Genomic DNA, 18,498 nt, shown 5'->3' on the forward strand with positions numbered 1-18,498 from the left:
AATTTAAACATTTTAACAGAATGTGTGATTTGTGTATAACAAATATAAAAGAGGTGACAAGAGAAACCCCTGTGGGGCTCCAGTGTTAATGTACTTAACATTGGAGATGTTATTATCTATTTTGACCACTTGGGTTCTCTGCACCAGAAAATCCAAGACCCAGTGACATAAGGAATTATGGACCCCCATTTGTTGAAGTTTCAGAAAAGGTTTGCTGGGTAGGATTGTATTAAAAGCCGAGCTATGATCTATAAAAAGGATCTTTGCATAGTTGCTTGGGGCCTCCAGATTCTGTAGAATGGAATGGAGACATAAGGATACAGCGTCCACAACAGACCTGTTTGCCCTGTATGCAAATTGGAAGGGATCGAGCCTGACCACACTGGACAGATGTTTACATACTATTCTCTCAAAGATTTTCATTATAACAGATGTTAGTGCTACAGGTCGGTAGTCATTCAGACAACTTATGATGGGTTTTTGGGGCACAGGAATTATGACAGCGGACTTAAAACTTTGAGGGACAGTGCATTCCCTCAAAGACCAGTTAAATAAGTCTGTGAGGACTTCTCATGGAAATCCTCCCTATTCTGCTTAAGAAAGAGTGTGTGGTCAACTAAATTGGATGGCATTTCCGCACCGCTGGTTTTCTTCCTTTCAAGAACTTGTTTTGTTGTGGAATTTTGTATTCTAGATTCTCCATGCTACAGTTGCATTGTGAGGCAAACAGAAACAATACATCTTTCTCATAAAACGTGGGACTTCCAGGATTCAATACTTTTATCCCTTCCATTATGACACAACTCTGTAAAAAACGTTCTGTTAATCTCAGAGAAAAGTACATCAACAATTGAAAAAAAGGAGCCTGTCCTAAATGATTCTTTATCTGTGCTGATCTGTCTCTCAGCTATTGGTGTAGAAATGTAATACCCTTCAATCCTTGGTGTGACCTGATATATACAACATTGACACTGCATTGCTCAGCGAGAGTCATTGTGTTGTCCCAAATTTAATTGAAGACAGAGCTCTCTCTCTGTATCCATTCAATGTGTCAACAAGTGAACTAACAAGAGTAACAACTATTCCCATATACATTTGTGAGGACTGTAAAATGTCAGACAGATGCTTGATCTGACCAAAAATGTTGGTGAGTGTGAATGAATGAAGCTTCAACAAACATTATAAATTTGAGCTGACCGTGCCTAATGGAGAGAGCTGGGGGTCATGGGGTAAAGTGTCCAACTGGAACGTATGCCGCAGGGTTTAGTCTTAAGGTAAACTGAGAATTTACTTAATTACAGTAGTACGGGGGTGGTTTGATGATTTAAACTATAGACTGGTGAATGAAGGTTGAAGGTTAAAACCCTTAGGAAAAGATGAACTCAAGAAATAAGCCATCAACAATTTGTGATGTTGGTGTACCTCCAGGAACAGTGGAGGTTGGAGTTTACTCCTGTTCTCTTTCAAATTTGACTTAGTGTTGTATTGTTTTGTTTTTAAGGTGGACCAAAGCTATGTTTTTTGGGGATTTGCCTTCACTGCGTTAAAAAGAATAGTAAAGGCTTGTCAAACAATGCCTTAGTTCACTCAGATGTAGGCAGGTAATGAGCTAAAGAGTCTAAAGAGTAATTAAGTAGCAGGTTTGCAGTTATTAGCACGCAAGGCTGCTGGCCCTGATGGCATTCCTGGACGTGTGCTTAGGGCATGTGCAGAGCAGCTTGCAGGGGTCTTCACAGACATTTTCAACCTGTCCCTCACCCAAGCAACTGTGCCAACATGTTTTAAGTCCACATCCATTGTGCCAGTACCGAAACACTACTCCCCAACGTGCCTGAATGACTATCGCCCCGTAGCACTCACACCCATCATTATGAAGTGCTTCGAGCGACTGGTCCTAGCACATCTCAAAGACTGCCTCCCACCCACACTGGACCCACACCAATTTGCCTACCGCAGAAATAGGAGCACAGAGGATGCAGTATGCACAGTGCTGTACTCTGCACTCACACACCTGGACAATAACTACACGTATGTTAGGATGTTGTTTGTTGACTTCAGTTCAGCATTTAACACCGTCATTCCCTCCAAGCTGACCACAAAACTTGGAAACCTGGACATTAACACCTCCCTCTGCAACTGGATTATGGACTTTCTGACCAACAGGCCTCAGATTGTGCGGTCAGGCCACACCCACTCCACCACCATCACACTTAACACTGGCGTACCACAGGGCTGTGTACTGAGCCCTTTCCTTTACTCCCTTTACACCCACGACTGCAAGCCTGTGCATGGATCCAACTCCATCATTAAGTTTGCAGATGACACCACGGTGATTGGCCTCATCAGTGACAACGATGAGTCTGCCTGCAGGGAAGAGGTACAGCACCTGGCCACATGGTGCGCTGACAATAACCTTCTCCTTAACACCAATAAGAGAAAGGAGCTCATTGTGGACTTCAGGAAGAAGAAAGGAAGCACGCATGACCCCATCCACATTAACCCTCATAAGGTCCTCATTTCCTGTTTACCAATCTGGTCTTTGGGGTCAATATGACCCCAAAATTGAAAGCATAATTGTAGAAAAAATATACATTTTCAATAATACAAATAATATATCATTTTTTTTGTTAACTCCTCAACTATGCATTAATGATGTGTTTTGGGAGATTTAAAGTACTTTTGTACCCATTTACCACACAAATCCACAACTACACCATTAGCTTGCATGTGAAATATCATTTTTTAATGAAAAAATCACTTAAATTATTATCTAAATTTAATTTAAACTGTTTCTGGATATAGATCTAGGTGTTATGTGTAGAATGCTACCATCTGGAGGTTAGTGAAAAAACTAAGGAGATTAGTATTTAAGCAATAACTTGCTTTGACCAGCAGAAGGGCCCATATGAAAGCCATTCATTTTACTGGATGTGACCAACTGTTCATAAATGGCACCTAGGTCACACCTAAAGGACAAACCCCTGAGTCAGACTGTAGTTGCATATTATTGAACATTTGAATGATTCAAATGCATAAAAAAATAAAAATAAAATAACTTTAGAATGTAAACAAAATAAAAAAAAGTGTAAATAAACAACAGCAATATCCCAGAAATAAACAGGAGAAAAAGTATAGGCCCTACAACAATTTTTTTTTTTTTTTACAAATCACATTCTGAACACTGAACATAAAAGCAATACCAAACTAACCAAAAAATATGTGAAATACAATGGTGTAAAACAAATAAAATAATCATGTCCATAACACATTTTGTGAGTGAGTGTGAGTTAGAAGGGAGAGGGAGCATGTATGCCTCTCTCTCTCTCTCTCTCTTTCTGTGTGTGTGTGGTGTGTGTGTGTGTAAGTGTCCTTTCTGTGTGTGTGTGTGTGTGTGTGTGTAAGTGTCTTTGTGTGTGCCTCCCACCCACACTGGACCCACACCAATTTGCCTACCGCAGAAATAGGAGCACAGAGGATGCAGTATGCACAGTGCTGTACTCTGCACTCACACACCTGGACAATAACTACACGTATGTTAGGATGTTGTTTGTTGACTTCAGTTCAGCATTTAACACCGTCATTCCCTCCAAGCTGACCACAAAACTTGGAGACCTGGACATTAACACCTCCCTCTGCAACTGGATTATGGACTTTCTGACCAACAGGCCTCAGATTGTGCGGTCAGGCCACACCCACTCCACCACCATCACACTTAACACTGGCGTACCACAGGGCTGTGTGCTGAGCCCTTTCCTTACTCCCTTTACACCCACGACTGCAAGCCTGTGCATGGATCCAACTCCATCATTAAGTTTGCAGATGACACCACGGTGATTGGCCTCATCAGTGACAACGATGAGACTGCCTACAGGGAAGAGGTACAGCACCTGGCCACATGGTGCGCTGACAATAACCTGGAAAGTCACAAATTTATCCTCTGAGATGAAGGGAACCCTTTTTTTTAACTAATTAAAAGTCGATTGGGGTCATATAGACCCCAAGGACCAATTGAGGGTTAACGGGATGGTTGTTGAACGTGTCTCCAGCTTCAAGTTCCTGGGAACCACCATCTCAGAGGAACTGTCCTGGGCCACAAACACCTCCAGCCTGGTCAAGAAGGCTCACCAGCGCCTTTTCTTCCTCAGGACACTGAAGAAGAACCAGCTGTCTTCATCCATCCTGGTGAACTTTTACCGGTGTGCGATTGAGAGCATCCTGACCAGTTGCATCACAGTCTGGTATGGGAACTGTTCAGTGGTTGACCGCAAAGCACTGCAGAGGGTGGTGAAAACTGCCCAGCGCATCACAGGGACACCACTTCCTGCTTTTGAGGAAATCCAGATGAAACGCTGTCTATGTCGAGCTCGCAGCATTCTCAAGGACTCCTCTCACCCTGACCATAGACTGTTTAACCTCCTGCCTTCCGGTAGGCGTTTCAGGAGCCTCCGGACAAGGAACACAAGATTCAGGAACAGCTTTTTCCCTAAAGCTGTCTCCTTGCTGAACTCTGCCCTCTGACACCCCTCAACACCCCCCACACCACACACATAGACTCCTCCCCCTCTTCAACACTCTGATTTATTTATTTATTTATTTATTTATTCACAACAAGCAAAAAACAGTAACTTGTTATTACTTGCACTACTGTCTGTTCATCCAGGAACACTGTATAATCCATTTGCACACTGAAATATTTTAGATGCACTTTACTGTCCATTGCAATACTGTAAATTATGTTCATAGTTCTGCCTATAGTGTACATACACTTTTACATAATCCATCTGTATAGTATGTTCATAGTACACCTATCTGTATATCATGCTAATAGTATTTAATATCTGTAAATTATGTCCATAATAACTATACAGATAAGTCCATAATACTTATCTGTATAGTTATTGTACATATTATAGACCTTGTATATTCTGTACTTACTGCTTACTGCACTTATGGTCAGATGCTAACTGCATTTCGTTGCCTTGTACCTACATGTGCAGTGACAATAAAGTTGAATCTAATCTAATCTAATTAGGAATTGTTACATTAAGATACAGAGACAGTTTCTTCATAAACTAGACAAATTAATTTTCTTGAAAATAATGATTGATTTGATCAATAAAACCGTTTTTATCAAATGGTATCCTTCTGGATTCTTGCCTGCTTTTTAGCTGAGAGCCCAAACCCCTCTTTGGAGCTGGCGATGACAAAGTTAGCATGTGCTTTTGATGTGCTAAAAATCATTGTCTTTTAAAAATAACTCGTAAATTTTGCTTTATTATCACCAAATCTGGGTTTCTTTATTCTCTTTCAGACTGTATTTATTTTTGGAACTGATTTATTGTTGCCACAGTGTCTGGTCTGTGTATCTCTGGGTGTCCACTAGTGGTCTCACTTCCCCATAGAGTCACCCCACTGCAGGCACTACATTTCCTACAAGCTTTTCTCCCATTCATCACTGTTAATTGCACACCTGCTAATTGCACGCAGCTGTTCCCACTTTCATTGTTTTCTCCTGTCCATATATAACCTGTTTGTTTCTATGAGTTTCATGGAGTCCTTGTTTTATGTCACCCTGCTTTCTCGTGTTCCCTAGTGTTTTTCGTGTTTCGTGTTCTTGATCTCTCTGTTGTGTGTACGTTCATTACAGAAGGACTCCATCATGGCCAGATCCAGCGGTGTGGGATTTCGTATCCGTTCCCCAGTCAGCATGGAGGAGAGGAGGGGGGGCTCTTGAACCTAACAATCCTCCGTCAAAAGGGAAGTGAGGTGGGTGGTTTGGCTCAGATTTTTTGGACAACGGCAGTAGGGCTGGGGTATAATGATGATGCACTTAAAGACTTATTGAACGCCTGCCTGGATGACCCTGTGCCTGAGTGGGAGATGAAGGGGCTGGAGATCCTGGGCTTTTGGGGGTTCAGCAGTTACCTACACCATCGTCCTCAATGGGATACACTGACAACACCCGTCTCTCCAGACACGATGGACGCCAACCCAGCGCCACCGCACAAGGCGGCCGCCAACACAGTGCCACTGCACAAGATATCAGCCACAGTGGACCCTCCAGAGTCGAGTCGGGTCCCTGTTGACCCTTCTTAATTTGAGATTTTCCATAGTTGTCAGTTATAATCATCAAAATTAAAAGAAATGAACATTTGAAATATATCCTTCTGTGTAATGAATGAATAAAATATACAAGTTTCACTTTTTGAATGGTTGAGAAAAAAACACAATGCAGTGTTATTTCACATTTAACTATTTGTTTTCTGTACCTGGACACAAACAAACTTGAAAAACGTAAACATTGTGTAAATAGCACAAATAAATAAATAGAACGAAGATACAAAATACACAATTTCTAATTGTGCACCGGGGCCCCGCAAACCCCAGCTACAGCCCTGATGATGATAATAATAAACAACAATGTGGTGCCGCAAAATGGCAGAAACGACGCTGAGCTCCACAATCCTTCCGATGTTTTTTGTTTGTTCTGTGTTTTGTCATTCTTCTATACGTTTTACCAGAGACAAACTCCTTAACATTAAGCAACAAATTCCAGACACATTTTTTTCAGTGTTTTTGATTATTCAGACATTTTGTTGAACATTCTAGTCCGAGGTACAGCTTTGTTGTGTACAGCTGCAGAAGAGGGAAACGCGCCGGTGCCCTGCTGAAGCTCTGCACGTGCGGCTTTCGGACTGCACTTCCAAGCATTCATATTGCAAATGTCCATTCCCTTCCTAACAAAACGGATGAACAACTTCTCCTCACCTGCACCAATAAGGACTTTTCAAACTCTGCTCCACTGTGCTTCACTGAAACCTGGCTGAGAAAAGCCATTCTGGACAACGCGCTCTATCTGCCGGGCTACCAGCCGTTCAGAGCGTATCACATCGTGGAGTTAACTGGGAAAACGAGAGGTGGTGGATTGTGTTTCTACATCAACGAATGTTGTTGTTCAGATGCAACAATGCTGAAAAATGTATGCTGTCCTAACTTGAAGTCACTCATCATAAACTGTAAACTTTTCCTCTTTCATTCTCGTGAATGTGTACGTGCCTTCGGATATGTGCATGAGTGCTGCGATGTAGTGGTCTTCACGGGTCCAAAAATTCTTGCCCGAACCCGACAGAGACCCGTAATGTACTACACCGAACCGACCCGGACCCGTCTATTATTTCAAAAGCTGGACCCGGACCCGTGTAGATCCGAGAAATGCCTACAGATTTCAAGTAATATACGGACCCGTATATTACTTGAAATCTGGACCCGGAAGACACAGACCCGACTGGACCCGACGTTCACATATTCCACGTTAAATTGCTATTACAAGTCAATAAACCTGTTGCGAAGAACACAGCTTTTTGTCTTACTTAATTTAAAGAGCCGTGGTCTCTCTTCCTTGTACCTGACTGCCTGTGATGCATTACAATCCTGCGTCAAGAAAGTTATTCATGTTATTCCTCTCGTTATTCCAAGTCCAAGCTGAATCCACTCATTATTTCAGCTTCAAAAGTCCACTTGATGTCACGGTGACGGATGACATATGCTACTGTGCACATGTACATTCTGACTCGAGTTAATGCGCATAATAACTTACACTGTTTGCCTTTTGAACTATAATAACGATCGCTCGTGCAATGCCATTGCCGCTGACATTATTTATTTACTATCATCTGATCTCTGTCTGTGCTCTCTGCTCAGCATCGAGTATGAATCTGAACCACTAAAACTTTAAGATTAAACGGTTCATTTATAATATTATAAAAATGGGAGAAAATGTAAAACGCGGTTTGGCGGTCGAAGTGTCCCTCACTGCTTGCCATAGAAACATGACTGCACATGCGTGCTAGCTTTATCAACCTAAAATGCCTTAACGCAATTTGAGCGTAATAGAAAACATTCATGTGACAGTTCACCTCAGATTGTGTTGCTGATTTGAAATATATTAAACATGAGTGTGTCAAGTCTGCAAGCATTACCGTGTGTGCACTTGTATCAACTCTTGAGTCTGCGAGCGAGAGAGAGAGAGATATCACTGTTTTTGGCTCACTCTTTTCTTTTCCTAATTTTACAAGTTGCAAGTTACAAAAAACACAAGCAGTCTTTGATAACGGCCGGATGTTCTCCGAGTCCGATGACTCCGATCGGCATTCGCACGGGTATTACACACAATGTTAAACAGACCCGCGACCCGAGGTAATAGATTTGGACCCGACCCGGCTGATGATTTAAAATATAGACCCGAACCCGTACACCCGTCTCGGGTGCACTGTGAAGACCTCTACTGCGATGCAACAGCTGGCCGAACAAATAACTAAAATGGAGCAAAGGTACTCAGACTCTATTTGAATCATTCTTGGAGATTTAAACAAATCAAATCTGTCCCGTGAACTGCCAAAATACAATCAGCACATTACGTGTCCCGCCAGAGACAGTAAAATATTGGATCGCTGTTACACGACTAGAAAAGATCTATATCACTCTGTCCCAAGGGCAGCTTTGGGGCTGTCTGATCACTGTGTGGTTCATCTTATACCGACCTACAGGCAGAAACTGAAATCAGCTAAATCTGAGTGAAGGACTGTTAAAAGATGGACTAATGAAGTAGAGAGTGATTTACAAGCTTGTTTTGACCTCAATGATTGAAGTGTTTTTGAAGTTGCAGCCACCGATCTAGATGAGCTCACAGAGTTTCGCCTTTAATACCATCATGCCTCACCTTCTCTCAGACAAACTCACACAGCTCTCCGTGCCCACCTCCATCTGTCAGTGGATTCATCAGCTTTCTGACAGACATGCCGCAGCTAGTAAGGCTGGGCAAACTCACATCCAGGACTATCACCATCAGTACTGGCACCCCCCAGGGATGTGTTCTCTCCCCATTGCTTTTGTCTCTCTACACGAATGACTGCACTTTAAAGGACCCCTCTGTCAAGTTCCTAAAGTTTGCAGATGACACTACAGCCATCGGCCTCATTGAGGATGGAGACAAGCCTGCTTACATACAGGAGGCTGAGCAGCTGGCTGTCTAGTCAAGTCAAATTCCTTGTGTGTGTAAACATATCTTTTTTTAAAACATATTTATGACTAAAGTCTGACAACACTGTAATCTGCACAAACTGGGATACAATAATATGTGATCAGCATGAATATATCTGTTTGGGTTTTGAGAAAACAGTGTTTATACATGGTTAGTGAAAAACTAATGTTAAACTAATGTTAAAGTCACTGAAATAAAGCCATAAAACACATACAGAACATTTGTTCACAAGACATTTGAGAACTTGATGTGATAGACTTATAGATAAAGTTTTTGCTACAAAATGATGTGAAAATCATCCTGTGCACTCTTCCACAGAAAACAATGTATTGATTTAACTTTTGTAAGACATGATTTGTGTTAGAAAGGTGTATGCGAGGGACATTTTTAACTAAAATCCTAGTCCATAATTCATAATAAAATTACCTCCAGTGAAAAAGTGCATCTCCTGTTGTCTCTCACATCAAAATCCGACAACCGGAGTGTTATTATGGATTATGTATATTTTAGTTTAAAACATCTTGATGGATTTATTTATCTCGTCTTCTCAAGACGTTATGTGATGGACTGGAGTGCTGTGGATTATTGGGATGTTTTTATCAGCTGTTTTGGACACCATAAAAAACTCATTTCAAATAAAATTGCTTGGACCTTTTTGGAAAGTTTTTATTGAATGCGATTTTTATTTTTATATTTGTGGGTTCACAGAAATCATTTAATTATTTATTGTGAAGACTCTTCTCATGCTTTGATGCTTGAATGAAAGTTGTTGGAGATGTGCCAGTTCTTCACAAGGCATTTCTCAGTTTTTGATTAGTCAATCATGAAAACTAAAAAAATGAATGAATGAGATGCAAAGAAATATTCAATTGTTAATGATTTCAATCAGGCCAAAGAAGAAGCACATTAAACAGACACAAACTAGAGTCATTTCAAGTTAAATAGATCTTTTAATAGATGTTAGGATATAATTATACACTCAGAAAAAAGCGAACTGACAGCTTAACTGTTAATGTAGAGTATGAAGTTTGTGGATGGTGTAATGCATGAACTGATAAGACACAAAAAGTGAGATACTGTGATGCTTTGTGTTAAGATCCTGATCACATCTCAGGCTTCATTTTTTGATTAGCTGTTGTATCACATGGTTAATTTGAGCTCATAACAGTATGCTGATCAATTATGATCCATCTGATCTTTCTGTTCTTGTTGTCGTCCCATGTAACACCTGAAAGAAAAGCCAAACTCAGATAAGAGAGCACTAACATCACAGAGATCATCCAAACAGTTTGATTGTGTTCACATCACCTTAATCACAGCAGTACATGATCACGTCATTGAGAGCGGTGTCATCTCCTCGTCCTTGAGGCGCTTCTATCCGTGTCTTGAGACCACAAATCCCTTTTCCTTCACATGAGTCACTCCAGGTGCCCCAATCGCCCCAGTTTGTGCCGCCACCCTTCAGGAAAGACCCTCGACTGCATCTGAACCTAGAAGAGGTTTGGATTTGACAATATTACGATAAAATATGTTGTTTCAATCAATAGTAACAATACATGACAAACCAATCTCTTTGAACTTGCAAGTGATAAAATGCTAAAGCTTTTATCACGGTAAACAGTATTATCACGATTATTGAATTGTTTTTGCAAATAGATGTTGTCATAATACGAAAACACGCTAGTGTAAAGCCAAACAGATTTATTGATTTGGTTGATTTGGTTACAACTAAAGTCTTTTAAGTTTGTATAAAAAACAATTTCCATTAGTAGTTTATGTTAACTAATTACTGATTTTCTGCACTTTTTTCTTTGTACATCTCCTTCATTGTCGGTCTCCCTCATGCTTCCACAACCGAAGCTGTTTTAAGCAGGTGGCCATCGGCGCTGGTGTTTTTTCACCAAAACTTTGATGCGCATTATCTCAGTTTATTACGTCAACATAACAAATGATGTGATTGTAAAACAGTCTGGAGCTCTACAGTCAGTTCCAAAATGATTTGGTGATAATAATAAAGGATAATAATGAGTGATTTACAAGCAATTTGCTGAAGGTCATTTTTGAATAAGAGCACCAAATTGGGTTAAAGTATTTTTAGCACAGCACAAACTCACAGGATGTTGTTTGCGGCCGTATCGTCACCATCTGCTTGAAAAGATTCGACTCTCAGCTGAAAAGAAGCCAAGAATCCAGAAGGACACCATTTGATATCTGTCCACCGACCCCAGCTGAAGAAAAAAACGGTTTTATTGATCAAACTAAACGTTATTTTTAAGAAAATACATTTGGCTAGCTTGTCTCTGACTCTTAATGTAACAAATCTTACTAACTGCAAACCTGCTCCTTTATTACTCTTTAGACTGAACCCATTACCTGCCTACATCTGACGAAACTGAGGAGTAGCTGTGATGCAAGTGTGATGAGCTTTGAATAGTGTTAATGCAGTGAAGGCGAATCCCGTTGAGTGCAGTATCATCCCCATTAATAGGATCTTCCACCTTAAAAACAAAACAAAAAACAACAAGACTTTAGACAAATTAGAAACAGAAAAGAAGCAATTTGAACTTTAGTTTCCAGAGTTCCTGGAGGTACATCGACATCACACATTTCTGATATCTACTAAAGACCTGATGAGTTGAATCAAGTGTGTTCAGAGACTTTTCCTGTTGATGTGCCTTCAGGAACAGAGCTGGGAATCCCTGGACTAATCCAATACATACACTTTAAAATGCTGGGTTAAAAACAACACAACTTACTTTATTTGGCAACCAGGCACTAGGTACGATATATATTGGATAGAACACATGCTGGGTTATTTTGACCCAGCTGGTTGGGTTTAATGTTTTATCCACCATGCTCGGTTGTTTTATTAAAGTCAGCTAATGCAGTTTTTGACTTAAGTGTATTCAACCATTATCTGTAATCACGTTTCACCCGAAATAACACTAATTCTCACTCCGGTGTGTCGTTGAAATCTGACTCAGCAGATTAATTGCAGTACCAATTACAAACATAGAGGTAAACTACTTGTGTACTCAAAGTTTGCTACTGTTATACTTATAGTATACTTAAAAGTATACTTTTATATACTAGAAAGTGGGCCAGTTTAGTCCCAAGGAGTACTGAAACAGTACACTTACAAGTATACTACTAGAACACTGATATTTGTATACTTGATGCATAAAGTATACTTAGAAATATACTTTACTTAAGTATACTTAATAAAATAAACTTGAAGTATACTTCTTTTTAGTAAGGGAACCTAAATTCAAAGTCATAATGAAATGGAGTCTGATTAGAGTTTAACTTAAATTATATCACTTTGTGCACTGAAAATACCACCATTGCATACTTCCACTGGGCCAGTTGTGTCAGCTCTACACTACTTTAATTAATTGAATTCTTAGCTTACCTTTAGACTGAATCCTGCGGCGTACGTTCCAGCTGGACACATTTCCCTCTGACCCCAAGACCCCCAGCCCCCTCCATTCGTCACGGTCAGCAGCGATCTGTAATCTCTGACGCTTCGCTCAGAACGTGTTCCTGCGGACTCAACGCTCACCTGCAGCCCAGTAATGACTAGCAGTGAAAACATGATGGAAATGAAGCGATGCATTGCTGCAGACCTGGCCTGATGGATCAAGAGACTGATGAAATTAATTTCTGCTCAAAAGAACAGTTTCTTCAAATCCAGGACAGGAAATCTTTCTGAACCGACTGTGGTCTGTCAACAGAATCTGCTTGATTATTTTATAGCTGCTTCAGAATGCATTTATATGGTTTATCAATATTGTGGTTTCCTGGTTCTAGCCAATCAGCAGCCAGGAGCACAAAGCCCACGTCAAAAAACCTGTACGTGACTGAACACAGAAAAATACAAACAATGATCAATCAAAATATCTGTATGATTAACCAATGTCCTTGGAAATGGATTTGCTTGGTAAAATACCAAAATGTTGCATTACCTGAGTTTGATTTTGTATTTTTAGTGAATAATATGGTAAGCATGAACTGCACCACAGAGAATAAAACAGGCATTTGATTAAATAAGAATAATTGCCAAGACGCAAATGTTAAAGATGGATTTGTTCCATCTTTTGTCTTCTCCAGATGTTAAGTGATGGACTGGAGAGATGTGGATTATTGTGATGTTTTATCAGCTGTTTAGACTCTAATTCTGACGGCACCCATTCACTGCAGAACATCGAGATGGAAGGACACATTTCTCCAAATCTGATGAAGAAACAAACTCATCCTAATCTCAGACGGCCTGAGGATGAAGACATTTTTAGTGTTTAATTTTTATTCATTTAAAAGAATCCACATTACAAGATCAGTTTGTATTTAAAACTTCATGAAAGATAATAAAAATGTAAACTATTAAGCAATGGGCACATGTTACCGGTACTAAGCAGCACTTGACCTGATTACTCAGTGTTTGTCTAAAGTGTGTTTATTGGCTTGCACAATCATCTAGTTTTGCATAATCATCTTGAATGATAATATGGACAAACACTGATTTTGCAGCTGTGTGTATTTATTTCTTCATGCAAATGACTATAATTTCAGTAGTCAAGTGGTATGAAAATGTTTAATTCCCTTATAGATGTATATTGGTATCTAACTCAACAAAGATAGGCTGTAGTGGTGTTATGGATTGTTGTATAAGGCCAACCACAGGGAACTAGCGTCAGCGGACGTCACTGCGCTAACTGGAGGCAGCAAAGCAGAGAGGAAACTGGACAAAATGCTTGTTTTTACAGCGCGCACTTACTGAAAAGGTTCAATAAAGTATTGTCTTTAGTATGTCAATTAGCTGTGCTTTTATTGTCAATTGTGATTTGTATTTGTTTAATTGTTGAATTATGTCCACTATGATAATATGATTATGAGATACTGTTGCTTTGTTCTGCATGTAGACATAACTTTTATATCAACATTGAGGACTGCAATGGAAATAAGCCATGGGCTTTATTGTGTTTTTAACCTTGACAGTTTTTCTAAAGTGTATGGAATTTCTTTTATAAACTTATATAAAACTTGTGCAAAAAAAAAAAAAAAAAATCAATTAAATTCAACATGCTTAACATTTCTCTCTGTACTCTCCAAGATTACCAAATCAAAGCTGCAACTGAACACTTTATGGGAGTTTTACCAAATAAAACTTTCCAAGGACACTTAGGTATGATTGTTTGTTGACAGATCACTGAAGTGAGCTCAGTGCTCCTGGCTGCCGATTGGCTGAAATATTGATAAACTACATTAATGTATTTTTCTGATTGGCTCAATAAAGAAACAGGCAGGTTCTGCTGAGCGACCACAGCAGAGTCAGTTTTTGGTGTAGAAACCAAACAGATTTAATTTCATCAGTATTTTAATCGATCAGACCAGTGCTGTAGCAATGCATCACTTTATTTCCATCATGTTTTCACTGCTAGCCTTTATTGGGCTGCAGGGGAGCGTTCAGTCCACAGGAAGATGTCCTGAGAGGAGCATTGACAGATCTTTCATAACATTGTTGATGGAACACAATGGGATGCAGTTTGGGTCGTGGGGTAAAACTTTCCAAGGACACTTAGGTATGATTGTTTGTTGACAGATCACTGAAGTGAGCTCAGTGCTCCTGGCTGCCGATTGGCTGAAATATTGATAAACTACATTAATGTATTTTTCTGATTGGCTCAATAAAGAAACAGGCAGGTTCTGCTGAGCGACCACAGCAGAGTCAGTTTTTGGTGTAGAAACCAAACAGATTTAATTTCATCAGTATTTTAATCGATCAGACCAGTGCTGTAGCAATGCATCACTTTATTTCCATCATGTTTCACTGCTAGCCTTTATTGGGCTGCAGGGGAGCGTTCAGTCCACAGGAAGATGTCCTGAGAGGAGCATTGACAGATCTTTCATAACATTGTTGATGGAACACAATGGGATGCAGTTTGGGTCGTGGGGTCACAGGGAATTGTGTCCGAGTTCAGTCTCAAGGTGGCTTTAATCTTCCCTATAAATCTTATTACATCTTACCTTGTATTTTAAGTCCTAGACTAAAAATCATGTTTGAGTTGATTTACCTAAAAGAAATTTGAATTTGCCCTGACATCTCCTAAAAATGTAAGTGTCATTTACTTTTCTAAAGATGCACATCAGTAAGGTTTTTTTTTTTTTATAGTACATTTATAAAAGCTGTCATAATTGAACTATGGCTTAATCCTGGGTTAAAGGGATAATTCCTGGCTCTTTCAAGCTTTATAATGGCATTGAATGGGAGCAAAACAAAACACCAGTCACGAAGTAGAAGTGCAAAACTTGGACTGGTACAACTCATTTCGATATTAGTCAAGAGGACACTGGTTTCTCTTTGCTGCAAAGAAAACTTGGTTCTCGTGAGACTAGCATAGAGGTTACGCTATGTTTACATCCTACATCATCTGCTTGAATGCAACTCTCTCATGAATGTAAGTAAATGCTAGTAAATGTATTTTGTTCAAAGAATGTTTAGATATTTGTAGTGGAAAACAAGGACAAAATAATATTGTTTTGCAGTGCAGTAAGAATGAAATATGTGTATTCACTTGTTTAATGTTTAATCTCCAATGCACGTGCCATGATGATTATTATTGGTTGGTTAACTTTGTTCCCAATGGACACTTTCCTATGCTTTATGGGATAACAATAATATCATTGGGGTTTGTCTTCAGTCTTCACTTCAGCAAAACAGTTTCCAGGGTCATTTAGAGGTTAAGCATACGGATGTTTATATATGTGTGTGTTCACATACAGGTCATTGACGTTGACTCAGTGCTGCTAGCTGCTGATTGGCTAGAACCAGGATATCACCACATTGATAAACCGTATAAATGTATTCTGAAGCAGCTCTGAGAGAATAAGGCAGCAGTTCCTTTAAACAGTTCCTAATGTGAGCAGAATTAAATTTAATCAGTATTTTAATCCATCAGGCTTTTTCTGCAGCAATGCATTACTTAATTTCTTTACTATTAGTCATTAATGGGTTACATGTGAGCACTGAGTCCACGGGAACATCAACATATATTAAGGATCGAAGCTAAATGTGTCCAGTGAAACTCAAACATAGCAGGGTTTAGTCTCATGGTAAGTTGAATCTATTAGATTTATATGTGGTGGTGGCTTAGTGGTTAAACATGTGAGCTGGTGACTGATCATTACTCATCACCAGGGAAATGCACAAGCTTAACCCTACAGGACATGAAGATGAATGTTACTATGGGATGGTTAGAGTTAACTTTAAAGGATTGCTTGTAGGTTTTTCAAATGTAGGAATGTTGTGTTGTTGTTTCAAGGTAGAAGAGACACTCTGTGTGATTTGGGATGATAACACTGCACTCAATGGGATTCGCCTTCACTGCATCGATCCGTCCAAAGGCTCAGTTCAGTCAGAAGTAGGAAGGTAAGGTCTGTAGAGTAGATATAGTAGTTTGAGCAGGTTTGGGCTTATCAAGAATTTTTACATTAAGGTTTAGGAGCAGCTTCTTCATAAGCAGCAGTAGACAAATTAATTTTCTAAACATTTTCAGTAATAAACCTGTTTTTTTCTTCAGCTGGGGTGAGTGGACAGAAATCAAATGGTAAGATGAACGTAAGGAATTCAAATAAAATGAAAATATTTTCTTTTTGTTTTTAAATATTTTATCAATTACCTTAAAGAACCGTTAACATCCATGACATATTTCCATTGCATAAAAGTTACTTTATAGTTCAGAAAGGTTATTAATATTCAAATGTTCTTTACACAATTTTGGTTTCTTTTTGCTTGAAGGTCTGATTTCTGTTGTACAGTATCTATTTTTAGTAAAGCTTTAGATTACAACCCTAAGGTACTGCGTAATCATGTGCATATAGCTAACAGGGTTTTATATATATATATATATATATATATATATATATATATATATATATATATATTTTTTTTTTTTTTTTTTTTTTTCTTAAGCTTCATGTTTGACACACCCAGAACACACACACACACTCATGTTCATACACACATCTTAAGTATTGTTAATATCCAAAATGGGTATATTTTGACCTATGATTAGACAACAAGAGATGCATTTTTTTTCACTGGAGGAAGCATTATTATGGATTATGGAGTCATATTTTAGCCAGAAGCAACAGTTTGAAGTTAATAACATCTTAATGCTGGATTTGTTTCATCTTTTGTCTTCTCCAGATGTTCACTGATGGACTGGAGTGCTGTGGATTATTGTGATGTTTTATCAGCTGTTTAGACTCTCGTTCTGATGGCACCCATTCACTGCAGAGCATCCATTGATGAGAAAGTGATGGATAATTACATTTCTCAAAATCTGGTGAAGAAACAAACTCATCAGCATCTCTGATGGCCTGAGGATGAGCACATTTACAGCAGATGTCCATTTTTGGACAAACTGTTCCTTTAACCCTTGTATAGACTTTTTGTCAAAAGAAAAATTATACTATTAATTATTTTTTCAACTTACACTCATTGACAAGGTTAAAAAGATGTTTTTTTTTTACACTACCATTGAGAAATTTTAATCAAACTATGCTACAGACTTTTTCCTTTTAGACCCTAAAGAATCATATCAACTTGTGGAAAAAACATCCCATGACACCTTTAAACTCATAAATGTGATACTAAAAAAGATAAAAGGCAAATATCAACCATATATGCTGTTCATATTGCTTGTAACTGGGATAAAGTAAACATCTGTGGAGTGTTTTAACAAATTGTGTAATTGTGTTGAATTAAAACCCCACACAAGGGGTTAAAATGAATCTGCTTTACAATATGAATTTGTCTTTAAATAAAAAGTATAAACTATCAAGCATGTTTTTACTGGTACTGAGCAGCATTTGACCTGAATAGTCAGTGTTGGTCTACAGTGTGTTTATTGACTTGTACCATCATTCATTTTTACACTATTGTTTTGAACAATAATATAGACAAACACTGATTCTGTAGCTATGTGTATTAATTTATTTGTGCAACTTACTATGACTTTAGAGGTTTCAAGTTGTATGAAAATACTTTTAGTCCGTGGCAGATGTGGGCTAGCAGATAACCAGAGCTTAGTCCAGAGACATCCATATATGTGTCAAAATACAAAGGATAAACTTATTTACATAAACTTAAAAAGTTAGTTTTTTAAGCCAAGTAAAGGCCTTATTAAACAGGGTTCTATACACTTATTGTCAGACCCAAGGACTGTGTGTTGTGTTTTCTTCTCCCATGCACTCTGTGATCTAGTTTACCATCTGTGTCTGATTAATTTAGTTATGTTCAGGTATGTCTAGTTAATTATTATTATTTGCTCCACTATATCAGTTGTGTTCTGTTCACTGTTTGTGGTCCAGTCTATTACATGTGACTCTGCACGTCCGACCTGTGTTCTGCCTTTTATAAATTATTAAAGATTATTTGCATTGTTTGTGTGTTTCAT

The 18,498-nt window shown here is 38.9% G+C and overlaps 1 protein-coding gene and 1 long non-coding RNA gene across 2 annotated transcripts; one reads left to right on the forward strand and one right to left on the reverse strand.

Annotated features, from left to right (window-relative positions):
* Positions 1–9,900: 9,900 nt before the first annotated feature.
* LOC113082890 (vitelline membrane outer layer protein 1-like) lies at positions 9,901–12,793 on the reverse strand. The gene is made up of 5 exons (XM_026254302.1): positions 12,453–12,793; positions 11,414–11,538; positions 11,155–11,268; positions 10,349–10,530; positions 9,901–10,268 (listed from the first exon to the last, which is right to left on the reverse strand). Exons 1-4 carry the CDS (start codon positions 12,654–12,656, stop codon positions 10,350–10,352), a joined length of 624 nt encoding a protein of 207 aa, XP_026110087.1. The 5' UTR covers positions 12,657–12,793; the 3' UTR covers positions 9,901–10,268; position 10,349.
* Positions 12,794–15,331: 2,538 nt separating this feature from the next.
* On the forward strand, positions 15,332–17,304 carry LOC113082889 (uncharacterized). Its single transcript, XR_003282973.1, has 4 exons — positions 15,332–16,150; positions 16,360–16,466; positions 16,618–16,644; positions 17,247–17,304. It is a non-coding gene; the product is annotated as an uncharacterized LOC113082889 (long non-coding RNA).
* Positions 17,305–18,498: the final 1,194 nt, after the last annotated feature.

Source organism: Carassius auratus, unplaced genomic scaffold (assembly GCF_003368295.1).
Source record: "Carassius auratus strain Wakin unplaced genomic scaffold, ASM336829v1 scaf_tig00037076, whole genome shotgun sequence".
Lineage (NCBI taxonomy): Eukaryota > Metazoa > Chordata > Actinopteri > Cypriniformes > Cyprinidae > Carassius > Carassius auratus.